Below are 14,919 nucleotides of genomic sequence, written 5' to 3'. Positions count from 1 at the left end.
GTCTGGTGACCCAATTATTGTGTAGACTGTGTGTGTGTGTGTGTGTGTGTGTGAGAGTGAATCATTGCTGGTAGTCCTGTGCTTGCCCAAGGCCCCAGGGTGACACCAAAGCAAAAAAACATAGAGCTCAGCTCTGCCTGTTGCTGGTTAACAGAGGTACTGCAGTTAATAACTCCACTGTCTTGGCTGCAGTTTTCTTCGCTGTGTGCGTGTATCACTGTGATATTGATTCCATAATGATTCATTTGATGCCATCTGATGGTTGAATTAGCCATTGTGTTAACACTTGGCCCTTTTCTGTTTTCTGCCTCTCAGTGCTGGCATTGCTGTTGGATTCTATGGAAATGGGGAGTCCAGTGATGGAGCCAGTCGTTTGGCATACTCCCTCCGTCATGCCAACCGCACCATATCCGGGGTGGAGAAACTGGTGAGTTACCTCCTGTATCATTATGCTTGTCTCTATCAATACGATTTAAAAAAAAGAAGAAAATGATTAAATGGCAGGTTGATTTCTCTTTGCTGTGGACGTCAAGGTGTCAGACAGTGCCCTAGCCTTAAACCAGACAGTGGAGGAGAGCTTGGTTCAGTTGGAGACAGCCTTCCAGGAGCAGACAGACTACGTGTCCATCGTCCAAAAGCTGCAGGGACAGCTGGATGAACTGGTGAGGTTGATGGTGGATGTTCCCTTCTGGTCCAATACTGACGTTTCCCTGGAGGACTTGGCACGCAAGACGGAGGCTTTTGATTTTTACAGGTTGGTAACAAGTAATGCTGTGAGCTTTGTGATGGAAACATGTTTGATCTGTTCAGAGGAACTAAACAAAGTTATGGTATTTTTTACAAGCCAGTACAAACTGTATTCTACCACTACTACCTAGTAAATATTTTAGAATGGCTGGAGGGTGGAAGTTAAAACCATTAAAACGGCCATAAGGGTGTTAACCAGCCGTGGCAACAATGCAGTACTGAAACAGAAGAAACCTTGTGATTCTGTGAGTCCAAAACCTAATTAGCTAGTGTCTGACTCTGACCCTGGACATGTTCAAACTACATGGTTGTTTACAGGATTATTTAGCTCAATCCCAAAAAGACTACCACCCTCTCTGCTTTTTGTGTTGTTTGAATAAATGTGTATATTTACAGGTGGTTGGGATACCTTGGCCTGCTGCTCTTTGATGTACTCATTTGTCTCCTGGTGCTCTTTGGCCTGATACGCAACTCTAGAGGCACTCTGATTGGGTACGTTACTGCACGTCATACACCAAAAGTTGCTCCTATTGGACAAATCAAATCCTTTTCTAAACTCTGTTAAATCTGTGTAATTCATGACATACAGGCAAGCTGAACCTTGACTTTAAAGATATGTATTTTTCTGTCCGTCAGAGTGTGCCTGCTCGGGGTTTTGACTCTGATAATCAGCTGGGGGTCTCTCGGCCTGGAACTGGCTGTCGCTGCTGTAAGTGTAACCATGGCAACATTTCCGAGCTCTCTAGCTCTGCAGTGATGTAATCCTTTCTCAATGCTCGAGCGAGCGCGTTCAGCACAGAGTTTTACTGTAGCCTGATGTGTCATGTGTGTCTTACCCTCTTACAGTCAGCCAGTGACTTCTGCGTTTCCCCGGATACCTACATCACCAGGGTAACCAAGGAAAACGCTGTCATCGACCAAGGTATGCAGACAGGAAAATACAGACTCAGTGATCTGGTAGCAGCCATGTATATTTTTCCTGGGGATGACTTAGACTGTCCACCTCTGCAGAAAGACAACACATTTTACAATATTTGAACAATAATATTAATTATAGTGCTGGAAATTGAAGAATGAATGAATGAGAGATGATTGGTCAGTGGACTGCTCCTCGGCAGATACTATTGGTTGACAAATAAGCAGAAACATCTTGAATAGACTCAAGTTTCCACACTGACAGTTAAATCTCACCCTGACATGTTGCTTCTATTTTAAGAAACAAGTGTGTGTGTATGTGTGTGTGTTTGTGTGTGTGTGTGTGTGTGTGTCCCAGGGGATTGTATTTGACTGACACTCTGTATCTAAAAGCTCTCTCTCTCTCTCTCTCTCTCTCTCTCTCTCTCTCTCTCTCTCTCTCTCTGCTGACTGCAATGCATCAGCAATCCTGCACACACCCTGCTCGCCTTTCTTCCTGCCCGTCCCAGATGTAAAAAAATAAATAAAAAAATATTCAGAGCACAATTTAGCGTTTTCACTTAGGCTCATTATCTGATTTGTTCTCTCTCTTCATCCTTTTATGTTCCTCTTTACCTCTCAATTTCTCCCCTTCTCCCCTCTCCCTCCATCACTTCTCTCTTTTCACTCATCTAATGAGCTCTGTTGTGTGTCAGTTGTTTCCGCTCTGTAGAGCACAGATGTTGCCTCTGTAACACACACACACACACACACACACACTCACACACACACAATTATGCCTGGGTAATACTGCTAACACGTCTCCACAAAGAGATACTGCACTTAGAAAGTCTTGCTACACGTTTCCTTTTCTTTGTATGAAGGTAATATTCTACTGATATGTTTTTATTGGCATATTCCTAGATATCCTGCAGTATTACCTGAGGTGCAGCTCTGGTCAGATTAACCCCTTCCAGCAGGTAACTTCATTATCTTAATTTATTTCTTGTAGAATACATTTTATATTTGGTTCCTTAATTTACCTCCTTAAATCTGTAAATTAAATAACCAAAACATGTATTTGTGTGTGTGTTTTTCATTGCTTATGTCTCTCTGTATGTGTTGTAGAGGCTGTCGGGGAGTCACAAAGCATTGGTGGAGATGCAGGATGATGTGGCAGAGCTACTTAGATCAGCAACACGTGATTATGCCAACACCAAGGTTTGTGTGCGCAACAATCTGTAGGTCTTTATTTTCACGGATGAGTGGATTTGCATTAGTGGGAGTGTGATGAAAGCGGCGGACACAAAGGTGCCAGCACACACACACACACACAGGTTTATCTGGTGTGTACACGCACGAAGGTGGATCTCTATATTTGAACATGCATGTTTAAAGCTTTGCTCCGTGTGTGTAGGGAGGTCTCGAGCAAATCCAGTCTGTGCTAAATTCCACCGAGGTTGGTCTCCACCAGCTGACTGCTCTGGTCGACTGTCGCAGCCTACACATGGTGAGTCACTCGTGCGTGGTGTTAGAGGAGAAAAGTCCACAAGAGTTTCTTAACAACTAACTTAACTCCTGTCTTTTTTCTCCCCATGTAGGACTACGTTCAGGCGTTGACTGGGCTGTGTTATGACGGGGTGGAGGGTCTTATCTATCTGGTTCTCTTCTCCTTTGTCACTGCCCTGATGTTCTCCTCCATTGTGTGCAGCGTGCCACATACCTGGCCTGGCAAGAGGTAACACACACACACACACATACACATACGCGCACAATCTCTCACAAACACACACAGTCTTTATGTTCCCACATGTATGTCTTAAGTAAATCTGTACACTAACGGCTAACATGTTACTACTTCTAACGCCTTGATTGTTATGACCTGAAGGACCCATAAAGAATCTACTCGGTGCCCATGCATGTCATTCTTTAAGTGTATTTGCCTCCTGAGCTGTTGTATCCTACATCTTCCTGCCTGTCTTTGCACCCATCCAGTTTTCTCTGCAAGTTTTGTTTATTTTATTGTTTGCTGTTAGCGCTGCCAGTCTGGCTGATTGTTTGTTTCTGTGTTTGTACATATCTCTCATTTTCTTTTCTCCGCTGTGGACTTGGAGCACCTTTGTTGTGTTAGATTGTGTATCACCACAGTTTTTTTTTTTTTTTTTTTTTTTCTGTGGCCCAGTTCCTCCTTCTGTTCCGTCCCTTCCTCCTCTCTCCCTGTCCTGATTTGGAAAATGCTTTGGGCTTCAGCGAATGATGGTGCACATTGAGAAAAAAAAATTAAACGACCCGATGGTCCGATAAACGGCCCCGTTCAAATAGCTATTCAAACAACCAAATAATTTATTGGTAAAAATAAGTGCAAAGAGCTCTAGACTTTACACACAGTGACAGGTTTCAACGATTTGAATTATGAAACACAGCTGTGCCATAATAGTGGTGTTTTACGCTTGTTTGTTGGGTGTGAATTACCAGCAATGCTAAGCAAAGTGTGGCCCAGCAGGTATTAAACAATAATCCATAATGTCCCTGAATTCAGAAAGAATAACTGCTCATGGGGTTGGTTGCTTTATTAAGGCTGACTGTGCTGCAACTGCTGAGTCTGTTTGATGGGGCAGCACAGCTGAGCTCTTTCTTGGTTGCCTGAGTGAAACACCTCCATCTGGTGGCCAGTCAGTGCAGTAACTTCTTTTGTGCCTTTTGTCTCTGTTAACATAGGGCCCTGCTCAGCTCCCTCTGAAACAGTGTGATGGGACTTTGTTAGTTTTTGGGCAGCTGCTATAGACTTCCTAAAAAAAAAATAATAATAATAATAATAGGCACACAAACATGTATTTTGTGGTTGACCCATACATCGTAGAAACCAGTACATTTCTGTAGCCAGAGATCCAACTTCCAAATCAGCACATATCTTATTTGATGCCTCATTCTGTTACGTTGCTGGCCGTTTTACATTTCTGACCATTTTATGTCTGAAAATGGTTTGCCCAAACCAGCCATATTATCTCCTTTTTTCCTGATGTTTTTGCTTTAAGTTTCATGGAGCACTCAGTGATGCATGAAGTACTTTAAAGACAATTGATTTTTTTTTAAATTTGATTCTTTTTGGACAATTTGAACTGGTCAGTAATTATCAGGATTGAATCCTCTCTAGAGGATGGCTGCATGATGAAAATGACTGCATGTTTCTACCCATTAAGAGAGAATATTGAAGACGTCATACAGTTTAATATTATGTTACTGCACACAGCAACCAAAAACAGCTTCATGGGTCCACTCTGGGCTGTGTAGTAATAATAGAGACTTGTACTGTACTTGTAGTGGACCTGTTTTGTAGATGAATGCTGCCCATGTTCCTTTTCTTCTTGTTCAGCTGCTTTGGGGCTGAAGGCATGGCCTTAACCAGTCTTTTGTATCAGGGGACTCCACATAGTACAAGTACACCTTCCCCTCTCCTAACCTCCTCTTCAACCACTTGTTTACACTCTGTTGTCTCTCTCGGATCTCCCTCCCCTCTACCTTCCCCCCCCCCTCCTGTCCATCATGCCCTCTCGTGCCCTGCCCTTACCCTGACCAATTGAAGGACGGATGAGGAGGACGGAGAGGACGAGTCGGGTGCCTCACGGGGCGGTGTGCACGATAACCTGTACCGCGTTCACATGCCCAGTCTCTACAGCTGTGGCTCCAGCTACGGTAGCGAAGCTAGCCTGCCCGCTACAGCCCACACTGTCAGCAATGCCCCCGTCACTGAATACATGTGAGTTAGCACCCACTGCTGGCTAGAGGCCAGCGATAGCAATACAGCAATACACTGCCTGCCGTAGGTAGCTGATGCTTGCCCCTCCTCCTTCCTCGTGACTAGCAGCATAGCTACGCTCACTCCCTGGGATAAGATAAGTTAGAATAGCAAGTTTTTTTTTTTGCTATGTATGGCTCAGTAAGTTAGAAACCTTCAATAGCTTTCTCTTTGTTGCTGATAGATAAACGGCTGCCTGCCTGTTTCAGTTCAATTTTCAAAATAAAACTCACTGTAGTCAATAATTAAGTTTATAAGTTAATAGTAATTTCACCCTGCTTGCTACAGTTTCCCACAGGAGAAAAAAACCCAGCACATCTATCTGTAGTCTGCCAATGCATGCTACTATTTAAGCTGTGAGCTGATTAAGTGCTAAATGTTTGCTGCTAAATAAGGAACTGTTAGTCTGCAGAAAGAAATAAAAAAAAATAAATAGTACAGTTTATTCTGAAAGTCAATTAGACTTTTTTAGACCATCAAAGGACAATGTGTTTCATGTTTTGTGCCATTAACAAACTGATGACTATACTCCAAAGCATACAATAGATTTTAGTGATCTATTCTCTACCACGTAGTCAGATAAACAGTTTTGGTCCACACCAGAATGGTACGAGTGCTTGACACTCGCCTGAGATAAGTACGCCCTTACAGCGAATGTTTGCTTGTATTTGCTTTTTAGTCAAAGTTAAGCTATCACTGCATGATTATACAGTTGTGGCCATATATTATTCCTTGTCGTGTTTGTGGAATCTGACATTCGAGAACACGACTCAGCTGCCAGCGGCAAGACTACAAGCTCCTGAAGGAGTTCAGGAATTAAGAGTAGACCTGTACTTTGGAAAAAGGCAGTAATGTAAACTAAACATTTATAGTTAATGGACCAAAACACACAAAACCACATATTTGTCCTTTTTAGTATAAAAATGTTACATTTTATTTTATGTGGAAACAGCTTTAAAGACAGAGCGGTGATATGTGTTCGTTCATAGGTTAAAAGGACATTTAACTAGTTTAAGATCTTTGGACTGTTTCAGGTACTTGTGATTTATTTTCCTTGAAGGAACTATGCTATTCTCCCATACATATCTCTTTCTATAAATACTACTGAACCATGTCCCTGCAGTTTTATTTTTAGACATTTATGATGTCTACCTCAGGTGTGTCTGTTAACATCGGGGATCAGCTGCGCTGTTGTAATTAAAACACCAGTGATTAAGGAAATAGCTCTTATTTGCTGCACAATGGGAATCGAAATGACATATATATACATAATATTTTTAAAAATAATCGTCTAAGGCAGTGATAAAAGTACTATTTTACTGATTCATTGTCCCATTGGGATTAAATATTTGTCTTTTGTGCATTTTTAAGAAAGAATGTTAACTATGTTAGACTGTGGCAGAGGTGTTTAACCCGTGGCTATATGCTACCACCAAGCTTAGACAAGTCCCTGACTGGTAATTATTACTGAGGCCATTTGAGCGAGAGAGAGAGCCACATAGTCTTAACCACGAGCAGACCACAGATCAACCACCGATCAACAACTGAGCCCCAGTGGCAGGGTGACCACATGCAGTAACCTCTTATTCTATAATGCAGGAGCCAGAACGCAAACTTTCAGAACCCTCGGTGTGAGAACACCCCCCTGATTGGCAGGGAGTCCCCTCCACCCTCTGTAAGTGCACACTTTCTAGAACACACTCTCCCTACACTATCTTCCAATACCCACAGTGAAGCTGGGAAATATCCAAAAGCACAGAACCCGCAGAGACGGCATTTTATAATTCAAGATTGTAACAAAGGAAGCTTTGATAAATGTACTTGAATCTCACGTCTGATGCTTTGATAACATGCGAGTGTGGATATTGGAAGGTAGTCCCCCATCCCTACACCACTGCAAGTGTACTCTGTGCTCAAACTAGACCGTGATCATGGATCGTCTTTATGAAGGTCATTTTGGCAGCCTGGGACAACCGGAGGTTTGAAAGAAGCGTGTTGTTGCATCAAAAGAGAGTCTTGTCTCTTTTGATAAGAGTCATTTTGTTGGGTCATGTTGGACAAAAAGTTATCCTCTATTTCTGATGTAAAAAAGTCTGTTTTGGTTTCTCTGTGGCTGTCAGTGCCATGTGAGGAGAACGTGTAGACCATGTAACACCAGATGACTCAGTTCAGACATCACTGAGAAAGACTTATATTTAGGACTGTAGTGCATCAAACACATAATTCTTCAGTCTTCCAGATGTCTGAATTGCACCTCTTGTTTGCCACAAACAGGTTGACTGTTGTGGCTTTGACACTGCTGGGCCTGTAGTTGTGTATGTTGTTACATGAAGTATCAACTGCATATATTCAGGGCTGTAACACTGTGGACTGACAAAATTGAATCAACAAATCTAGGAACACATTTTAGGATACATTCCTCGCTCAGTGAAAAAATCTCTTGACAGTTCTGCCCCTGAGTAAACTCGAGCCCAAACCTCTAAAGTTCCTGCTCCCTTCTGTCCCCACAGTGTGTCTATGTGTGCATTTTCTTGTCGAGGTGTATGTATGTCCTCTGTTTCTGTGCCCCCCCTCACCCTTCACCATTAAACAGCCATAGGAACACATGTTTCCCACCTCCACTGTCAAACTGTAGCAGCCGCCCAAAAATGGCCCACGATTCATCACTTAGACAGGGCTGTCGACTGGGCCGCCGTCCTGTGCCAGAGTGCCCTCCTGTCATCGGTGTCTGCGGTGATGTGGAAACCAGAGAACCTCCGACAGTAACTAGCTAGCTGCTCACAAGAGACCACTAACATACCAGGCTAACCTACTACATCAGAACTAGAGCACTAACTACAAACCACTGACAAAACGGACCACATCTGCTAATTTACAATAACATCATCCAGACCTAATCAGCTGTTATATAATTAATGATGTTTTAATCGATCCCCTGGCTGTCCAAATGACTGGTCAAAGTATTTCTGCTGTGTGTTTGTTGGCTTCACACATCTATCTATCTATCTATCTATCTATCTATCTATCTATCTATCTGTCTATCTATCTATTGCTTTTAACCATTCACATTTCCTGATGTAATGTGCGTTGTTTAATTGTGACTCTTTCTGCATTCAGTTCATTCTTCAGTGTAAATAATGCGTGATCATAATCCATACGTGTTCTCCTCTTCTCGTCTTGTTGTCTTTTTTTTCTTCCCTCCTGCCTCTAAATCTGATTGTCTTCTTTCCCCGACATGTTTCCCTCTGTCTCCCTTCTTTCCTCGCTGTCATCTCTTCAGTACACCTCCAGTATGAGGGCAAAGTACCTAGCCACCAACCGACCGGACCAGAACCGACGCTCCGTTCCCAATGACCAACTGGACCCGGCTAGCCGGCCACACCCCGCTGCCCGACCACAGTCCTCAGTTCACTAGAGACCAGATTCGCATCAGTTCACATCCCTCCCTCAGTACTGCCTGAATCCAGTTCGCACAGCCAATGACAAGATCCAACTCCACCAGAGCTCAACCAGAGCTGAGCGTTTTTAAAAGCACCAACAGGACCCCCAGGTTGTAAAGGTCCACGAAATATCACCAACACAGACCGGTACACCCAGAAATAACACAACAAGCTCGGACTCATCAACCAAGCACCTCAGCAAAGGACTGCACTTTGAAGGTCAACCCACGATTATCCAAAAAATGAAAAGTCGACCCCAGAAGATCACAGTTTCTACACCACTGCTCGTTCCACCGCTGCTGTGATGGAAAGCACCCTGGCTCCGTCTCCAGTTTCTTCTTCTTCTTCTTCTCTGCTGGGATCCGTACACTGCCCTCCAGTGGAGACCGCCACGCCGCTCTCACTACTCAATTCCCATTCAGACTACACACTCACACACAGACAAGTGCACACACACATGCACACACACACTGTACAGAGCTGTAAATAGTAAACGTGTGCTTTACTCTGATTTCATGAAAAGTAGACTGTTGAATCATTACTGGTAAACGTGGTGTGCTGAGTGTTTATCATGGAAATTTTTGCTGTATCTCATACACACACACACACACACACACACACAAATAGGCGGACACATCTATATAAATAATAAGCCAGTGAATCAGAAAGCCATGTTTAGATAGAAACAGTACCAACACGTCCAGATTCTCTTTAGCTTAAAATTGTTGTCTAAGACTTGAATCGTGAGCTTGAAAAACAAAGTGTGTCTCTCTCCATATTTGTTTACGTGCACATATGGCATCGGTTAATGCATTTTGAACATGAGCCAGGAATCCTGTTGTGGAATAACTTGTGAATTTTTGGGAACTGGAGCGAGAAATTTCGGGACATAAGAAGGCTCAACTGGTGCCAAAAAACTCTGAATAATGAGGGATGCCTGATTCTGTCCTCTTCTCCTTACTGCCTCCAGATGTCTTGAAAAAAGGGGGGAAAAACTCATGGAATGTTTTCCCTTTGTGAAGGGAACAACGGAAAGACACTTGAAAAAGGAGAACGACTGAAATGGAGTAAGACTCACTGAAAATAGCGACTACACATTTGTCAGGTGCTATGTAAGCCAGTCAAGGTCCCACCAGAGGACGGTCGGGGACTTTTTGTTATTTTAATATTTTGTTTTCATTCAGGGATGTGATCAGGAATATAAAAAGCAGTAAAAAAAATTAAACAGCTTTTCGTTATTACTGAACGGAAGTCCCGAAAACCTGAAAAAACAAACATGTCCCTGATTTAAAAAAAAAAAATGTTACATAAAAGTGTTGATCGAGGAAAGTGGGTGTTTTTTTTTTTTTATGTTTTATCATAAGCTGAAATTCGGGATGTGATACTGTGACCAACTGTAGTATTCTGTTTCTGCTTCTATACTCTTGTTCTTCTTCCTGTGCTTTTATTTTGTTAACTGGTGACCTCAGATCGACCTTTAGCCACCAGTAGTTTTAAGTTTTTTCCATTTTTTTTTTTTTACCCACAAGCACAAATGCTCTTCAAGGTGACTTTGCGAGATGGAGAAGTAAAACTGCCTGGGACACTGCCAGTGGTTTTCCCTCCCACTCTAAAAAAAAACAAAAAACACACACACTCTGTACAGTGTATAAAAAAAACAACTGTATTTGTGAACCTGTGTGTGTGTGTGACATCACTGCAGCGTGATTGGCTATTGCTCTATCTCAGTGTTACTGTGTGTAAGTACAGTGATCGGTGTGTCTGACTGGCAGCAAGCAAGGGCCAGCTTATCTAGCCTGAGTCATTTCTACACAGACGCCGCGCATGCCCTCATACACACACACGCATATTAAAATACACACACATACATGCTGTACAGACATCCACATTCAGTACACACGCCCATAGTTTCTTATAAAACCCATCCTTCCCCACTTTTGTCCTGTTTACATTCACCTTTAGAGCTGTAGTAACTACATGCCCTCCCACTGCTGACATCACACTGATAACCATTTGCATCATGGGTAATGTAGTTGGTAGAAACCTGGAATCTAGTAGTAGAGCCCTAACAATCAAACACCTTCCAACCACCATTCCTGTACAGCATTTTAATATGTTATTATTAATCAATGACCACTTCTCGTATTAGCGAGACAATCTTACATGTGTGATTTTACTAGAAAGAAAAATGTCCATGTTATGGTAACAATGCTACCTATGGTCGAGTACTTTACAGTGTTTTTTTTTTCACCATCGATGCAAACAATGTTAAGATCTGTGGGACTAGTCACTGATTAATGGCCTTTCATAATGTTTTTAAACTCTTACAACACTCTTCATATCACATGTTTTTTTCTCTGTCTTGTAAAAGTCAAACTTTAAAGATAAAATAATAGCTAGCTGTTTTGTAGGAGAATAAAGGCAAGAGCAGCGTTTTTCCTCTCTTATTAATGGTGAATGACTCTCTGTCTTGCAATGTTTTCATAAAACTATTCCAGTGTCATCTGCACACCTGACTTAAAGTTGTATTTGAATTCCTGTGTGGTGCTTTCTTGGATTAAAAGAAGAAGAAAAAAAGGTCCACACTCATGTTTAAGAGTCAGTAATGTTCGTGTGTGTGTGTACACAGGACTTCAAATACACCTCTGTCCAGATGTGACAGACAAACAATGTTTTCTATGGCTGTTTTTATTTTCCGATGGTTTAACTAAGATATTAATGATGTACATGTCAAAACTGTGGTAATGATATCATTCAGCCTGGAATAAATGTTTTAAAAAAGAAATTAAAGCAACTTTAACATCAAGACTGTGGGTTCTTTCTGAATGAATGAACCTGAATGTGATACACTACTACAGTACTAAATTATAATAGCTGACTGACAGCTGACAACTGAAACTGAAAAGTGGATCTGAAAGATCGAGTGGTGGAAGAGTTTCTCAGATACAAACGTTCCAATACCACAATGTAGTAATACTTACAAGCAGACAAAATCCTGCTTGTGTCGACGTGCTGAAGCCACACTTACTCATGGGAGCAGAAAATGACATGACTAACTTTGAAACACTCTGAGCAAGATGAATTCATCTCTATCTCTCTGCTAGGTGCAGGGGTACGCTCAGGGTGGTCTCAGTGTGTCATCGAGCCACCCTTTAGGACCGCCCAAAACATCCTGGACTGAAAAAAAACTGTTTTAACCTCTAACTCCACATTTCAGTAATTCATCGTTCAAAGTCTTTTCATGTTTTCAGCAACTATTTCCCAACATATTTTATTTATTTTGAAGGAAATCTCAGAATTGCCTTTACACAGACTTTAAAGTATCAAAAGTAAAAGTACTCAGTACTGCAGTAAAATGTCCTCTGTGACGTATATACTGTTCACTCTAACATTAATTTGTTAATATGCATTTATGTGTACAGAGAATTTTACTGTTGTAGCAGGTTGTAACTGTTGGAGCTAGTTTTAACTACTTTATATGGAGAGATTGTGAGATGATTAATGAAAAGTGAAGCATAATTAGTAATTTAGTAAGTATTATTTAAACTATTATTATTGTTATTATTACTATTATTATTATTATTATTATTAGTAGTAGTAGTAGTAGTAGTAGTAGTATATCATATATTGGGTTTTGTTATTACCTCTAAATGCTCATAGTTTAACACATTTCACTAAAGTCCATGATCTAACAAACATGATCAGAAGAACATACAATATGTAGCTCTGTTGAGGAATAGTTGAAGTTGTGATACCAGGAAATAACATCATTGGACCTATACTGGACTTTACAACCTAAGAAATTGCTGCTTATTATCGCCACCTACTGTTTTTTTTTTTTTTATGTAAGTACACTATTCAAGAACCAAGCTCTACTGACTTTTTCTGTAATCTGGAAGGAATGTTTCAGACTTTATGTGTGTGCAGCAGAACTGGATCTAATTAGTGTCAGTGTAGTAATGAATTTGTGTTTGGTGAGACAGAAAAGATGTCTGAGCCCGAGGAGTCTCAGTGTTATCTCTGATGATATATCCAACCACACTATCAGATACCCGACAACACAACATTGAACAGCATCCATCCATCCATCCATCCATCCATCAATTGATCCATCCATCCAGCTACATAACCACTTATCTTCATCAAGGTCACGGGGGCTGGAACGTATCCCAGCTGGCACTGGGCGAGAGGTGGCGTACACCCTGGACAAGTTGCCAGTTCATCACAGGGCTGACACATAGTAGAGACAAACAACCATTCATGCTCACATTCACACCTTTGGGCAATTTAGTCACCAGTAACCAGTAAACCTGCACGTCTTAGGATTGTGGGAGTACACGGAGAGAACGCACACAGACACGGGGAGAACATGCAAACTTCACACAGCCGAGGTTCAAAGCAAGAGCCTTGCTAACATTGCACCACTGAGCAGCAGTTAGGACAATAAATCTGTCACCATCAATGGGTAAAAAAGTTGAATTAAATTTTTTTTTGCAAATAAATGTTGTGTTCTTTCAACCTAAACAGAGTAGACAGCGTATTTAAATCACCTCCAACACTTAACATTTACGAATAACCCTCACTAAAGTCCATCTATGTTTGAACTTCCACATCCATCCAGTTATTCTCAAAGAAATCCTGTTAATGGAGAACAAATAAAATCATAGAAGTGGCTTCTGTCCAGTTTTTGCATAAGCTCTAGACAATGAAGTTTTGTAAAAAGTATTTCTTAAGAAAAAGTTCTGTATACATTGCATCTATGGTGATATATCAACATGTGATAGATCAGTGTGTTGTGTTGTTCTGGAAAAGATCTGTGTGACATGTTTGTACAAAACATAAAGGCGATGAACTAAAAATATGCAAAGGAGCTGACATTGCGACATATCGGTGCAACTGTATGCTTCATTTGCTCTTTGGTAAAGTTGTCAAAACACCAGAAGAACCTCAGGCAGCACATGCTTTATGCTGTTTAAAGGCGAGATAGATAGAAAGAAAATGTGACTGACTCAAACACTCATGTATCACAGCAGCTGTCTGGAAGCTCACTCACTCAAAGCAAAAAAAAAAATATGTTCACCAACTCGAGGAGTCAGCATATGAAGCGTTTCACGTGGCTAATCATGCCTGTCATGCTATTTCTGGTTGGTGGTAACCTACTTTTTATATGCAGAAACAACATTAGGGAAAATAGGGCAGGTGATTAAACAATGTTTGGTCTACAGTTGTAGGACTACTTTTCATCTAGACCTATTTTTAAAAGTGAAAAATAAGAAGACAAATGAAAATATGGGAAGTGAAGCTAATTTTAGATGTGAGGGATGTTGGATATCATGTGTTTTGTTGATTATTAACTTTGTTATGGATAGAATCGTAATGTCCTGTGCTTATTTCATCTTTGTCCAAGGATCTTTACAAAGGATCTACGTTTGAACGAGCATTATCATAGGGGTGTAAGTCTGTCAACAGTTAAATATAATAAATGGGGGAGCCAGTTTCAATAAACAAAACTACTTTTACTTTTTTTTTTTTTTTTACTCTCTGCAGTAACACATGCAGCCAGCAGGTGTCACAGTCCACTCAGGAGCATGTTGAACCTCAGAATCACTTTACAATTCACTTTGTCTAAGTGCTCCCTGTGGTCCACACAGTCTGACATCTTCAAATTCGCAGTGGGAGAGGGGCCATGACACACACACACACACACACACACACACACACACACACACACACACACACACACACACACACACAGGCATGCAGTCTGCTAATGTTTTGCCCTTATCTCTCCAGGGCTGCGTGCATGGCTCGATCAGATAAGAGTAACTGTTGTTGTTTCTGTGTGTGTGTGTGTGTGTGTCTGTGTGTGTGTTGGATGGTGGAGGTCTGTGAGGTTACGGGTGCAGGCGGTGGCGCTGGTCTCCAGACAGGAACCCAATGGCTCATAAACAAGGTCAGAGGTCAGAGGTGAAAGGTGAAAGGTTGAAGCTGTGTTCCTCACAACTCCCAATTCAAATCTGACAAAAGCACACAATCACAGTA

At 41.5% G+C, this 14,919-nt stretch overlaps 1 protein-coding gene across 2 annotated transcripts in view; it reads left to right on the top strand.

Moving 5' to 3' along the window:
* Nucleotides 1-11,680, top strand: part of LOC104921159 (protein tweety homolog 3) — a 23,910-nt gene extending 12,230 nt beyond the window's left edge. Inside the window, exons 4-15 of one of the 2 annotated variants that reach the window (XM_010733615.3) lie at nucleotides 316-427; nucleotides 534-754; nucleotides 1,144-1,239; nucleotides 1,384-1,456; nucleotides 1,594-1,669; nucleotides 2,566-2,621; nucleotides 2,770-2,862; nucleotides 3,059-3,151; nucleotides 3,243-3,379; nucleotides 5,225-5,398; nucleotides 7,037-7,112; nucleotides 8,718-11,680. In XM_010733615.3, the coding sequence (XP_010731917.1) occupies nucleotides 316-427; nucleotides 534-754; nucleotides 1,144-1,239; nucleotides 1,384-1,456; nucleotides 1,594-1,669; nucleotides 2,566-2,621; nucleotides 2,770-2,862; nucleotides 3,059-3,151; nucleotides 3,243-3,379; nucleotides 5,225-5,398; nucleotides 7,037-7,112; nucleotides 8,718-8,852 (1,342 nt within the window). In that variant the 3' untranslated portion in view covers nucleotides 8,853-11,680. The remainder of the gene's footprint in view (nucleotides 1-315; nucleotides 428-533; nucleotides 755-1,143; nucleotides 1,240-1,383; nucleotides 1,457-1,593; nucleotides 1,670-2,565; nucleotides 2,622-2,769; nucleotides 2,863-3,058; nucleotides 3,152-3,242; nucleotides 3,380-5,224; nucleotides 5,399-7,036; nucleotides 7,113-8,717) is intronic. The other variant, XM_027282957.1, reaches the window with a different exon arrangement.
* The last annotated feature ends 3,239 nt before the right edge of the window (nucleotides 11,681-14,919 follow it).

The sequence above is a fragment of the Larimichthys crocea genome, chromosome X, assembly GCF_000972845.2.
Source record: "Larimichthys crocea isolate SSNF chromosome X, L_crocea_2.0, whole genome shotgun sequence".
NCBI classification, from domain to species: Eukaryota; Metazoa; Chordata; class Actinopteri; family Sciaenidae; genus Larimichthys; species Larimichthys crocea.
The sequence above is the reverse complement of the archived record's forward strand: the minus strand, read 5'-3'. Positions and strand labels throughout refer to the sequence as shown.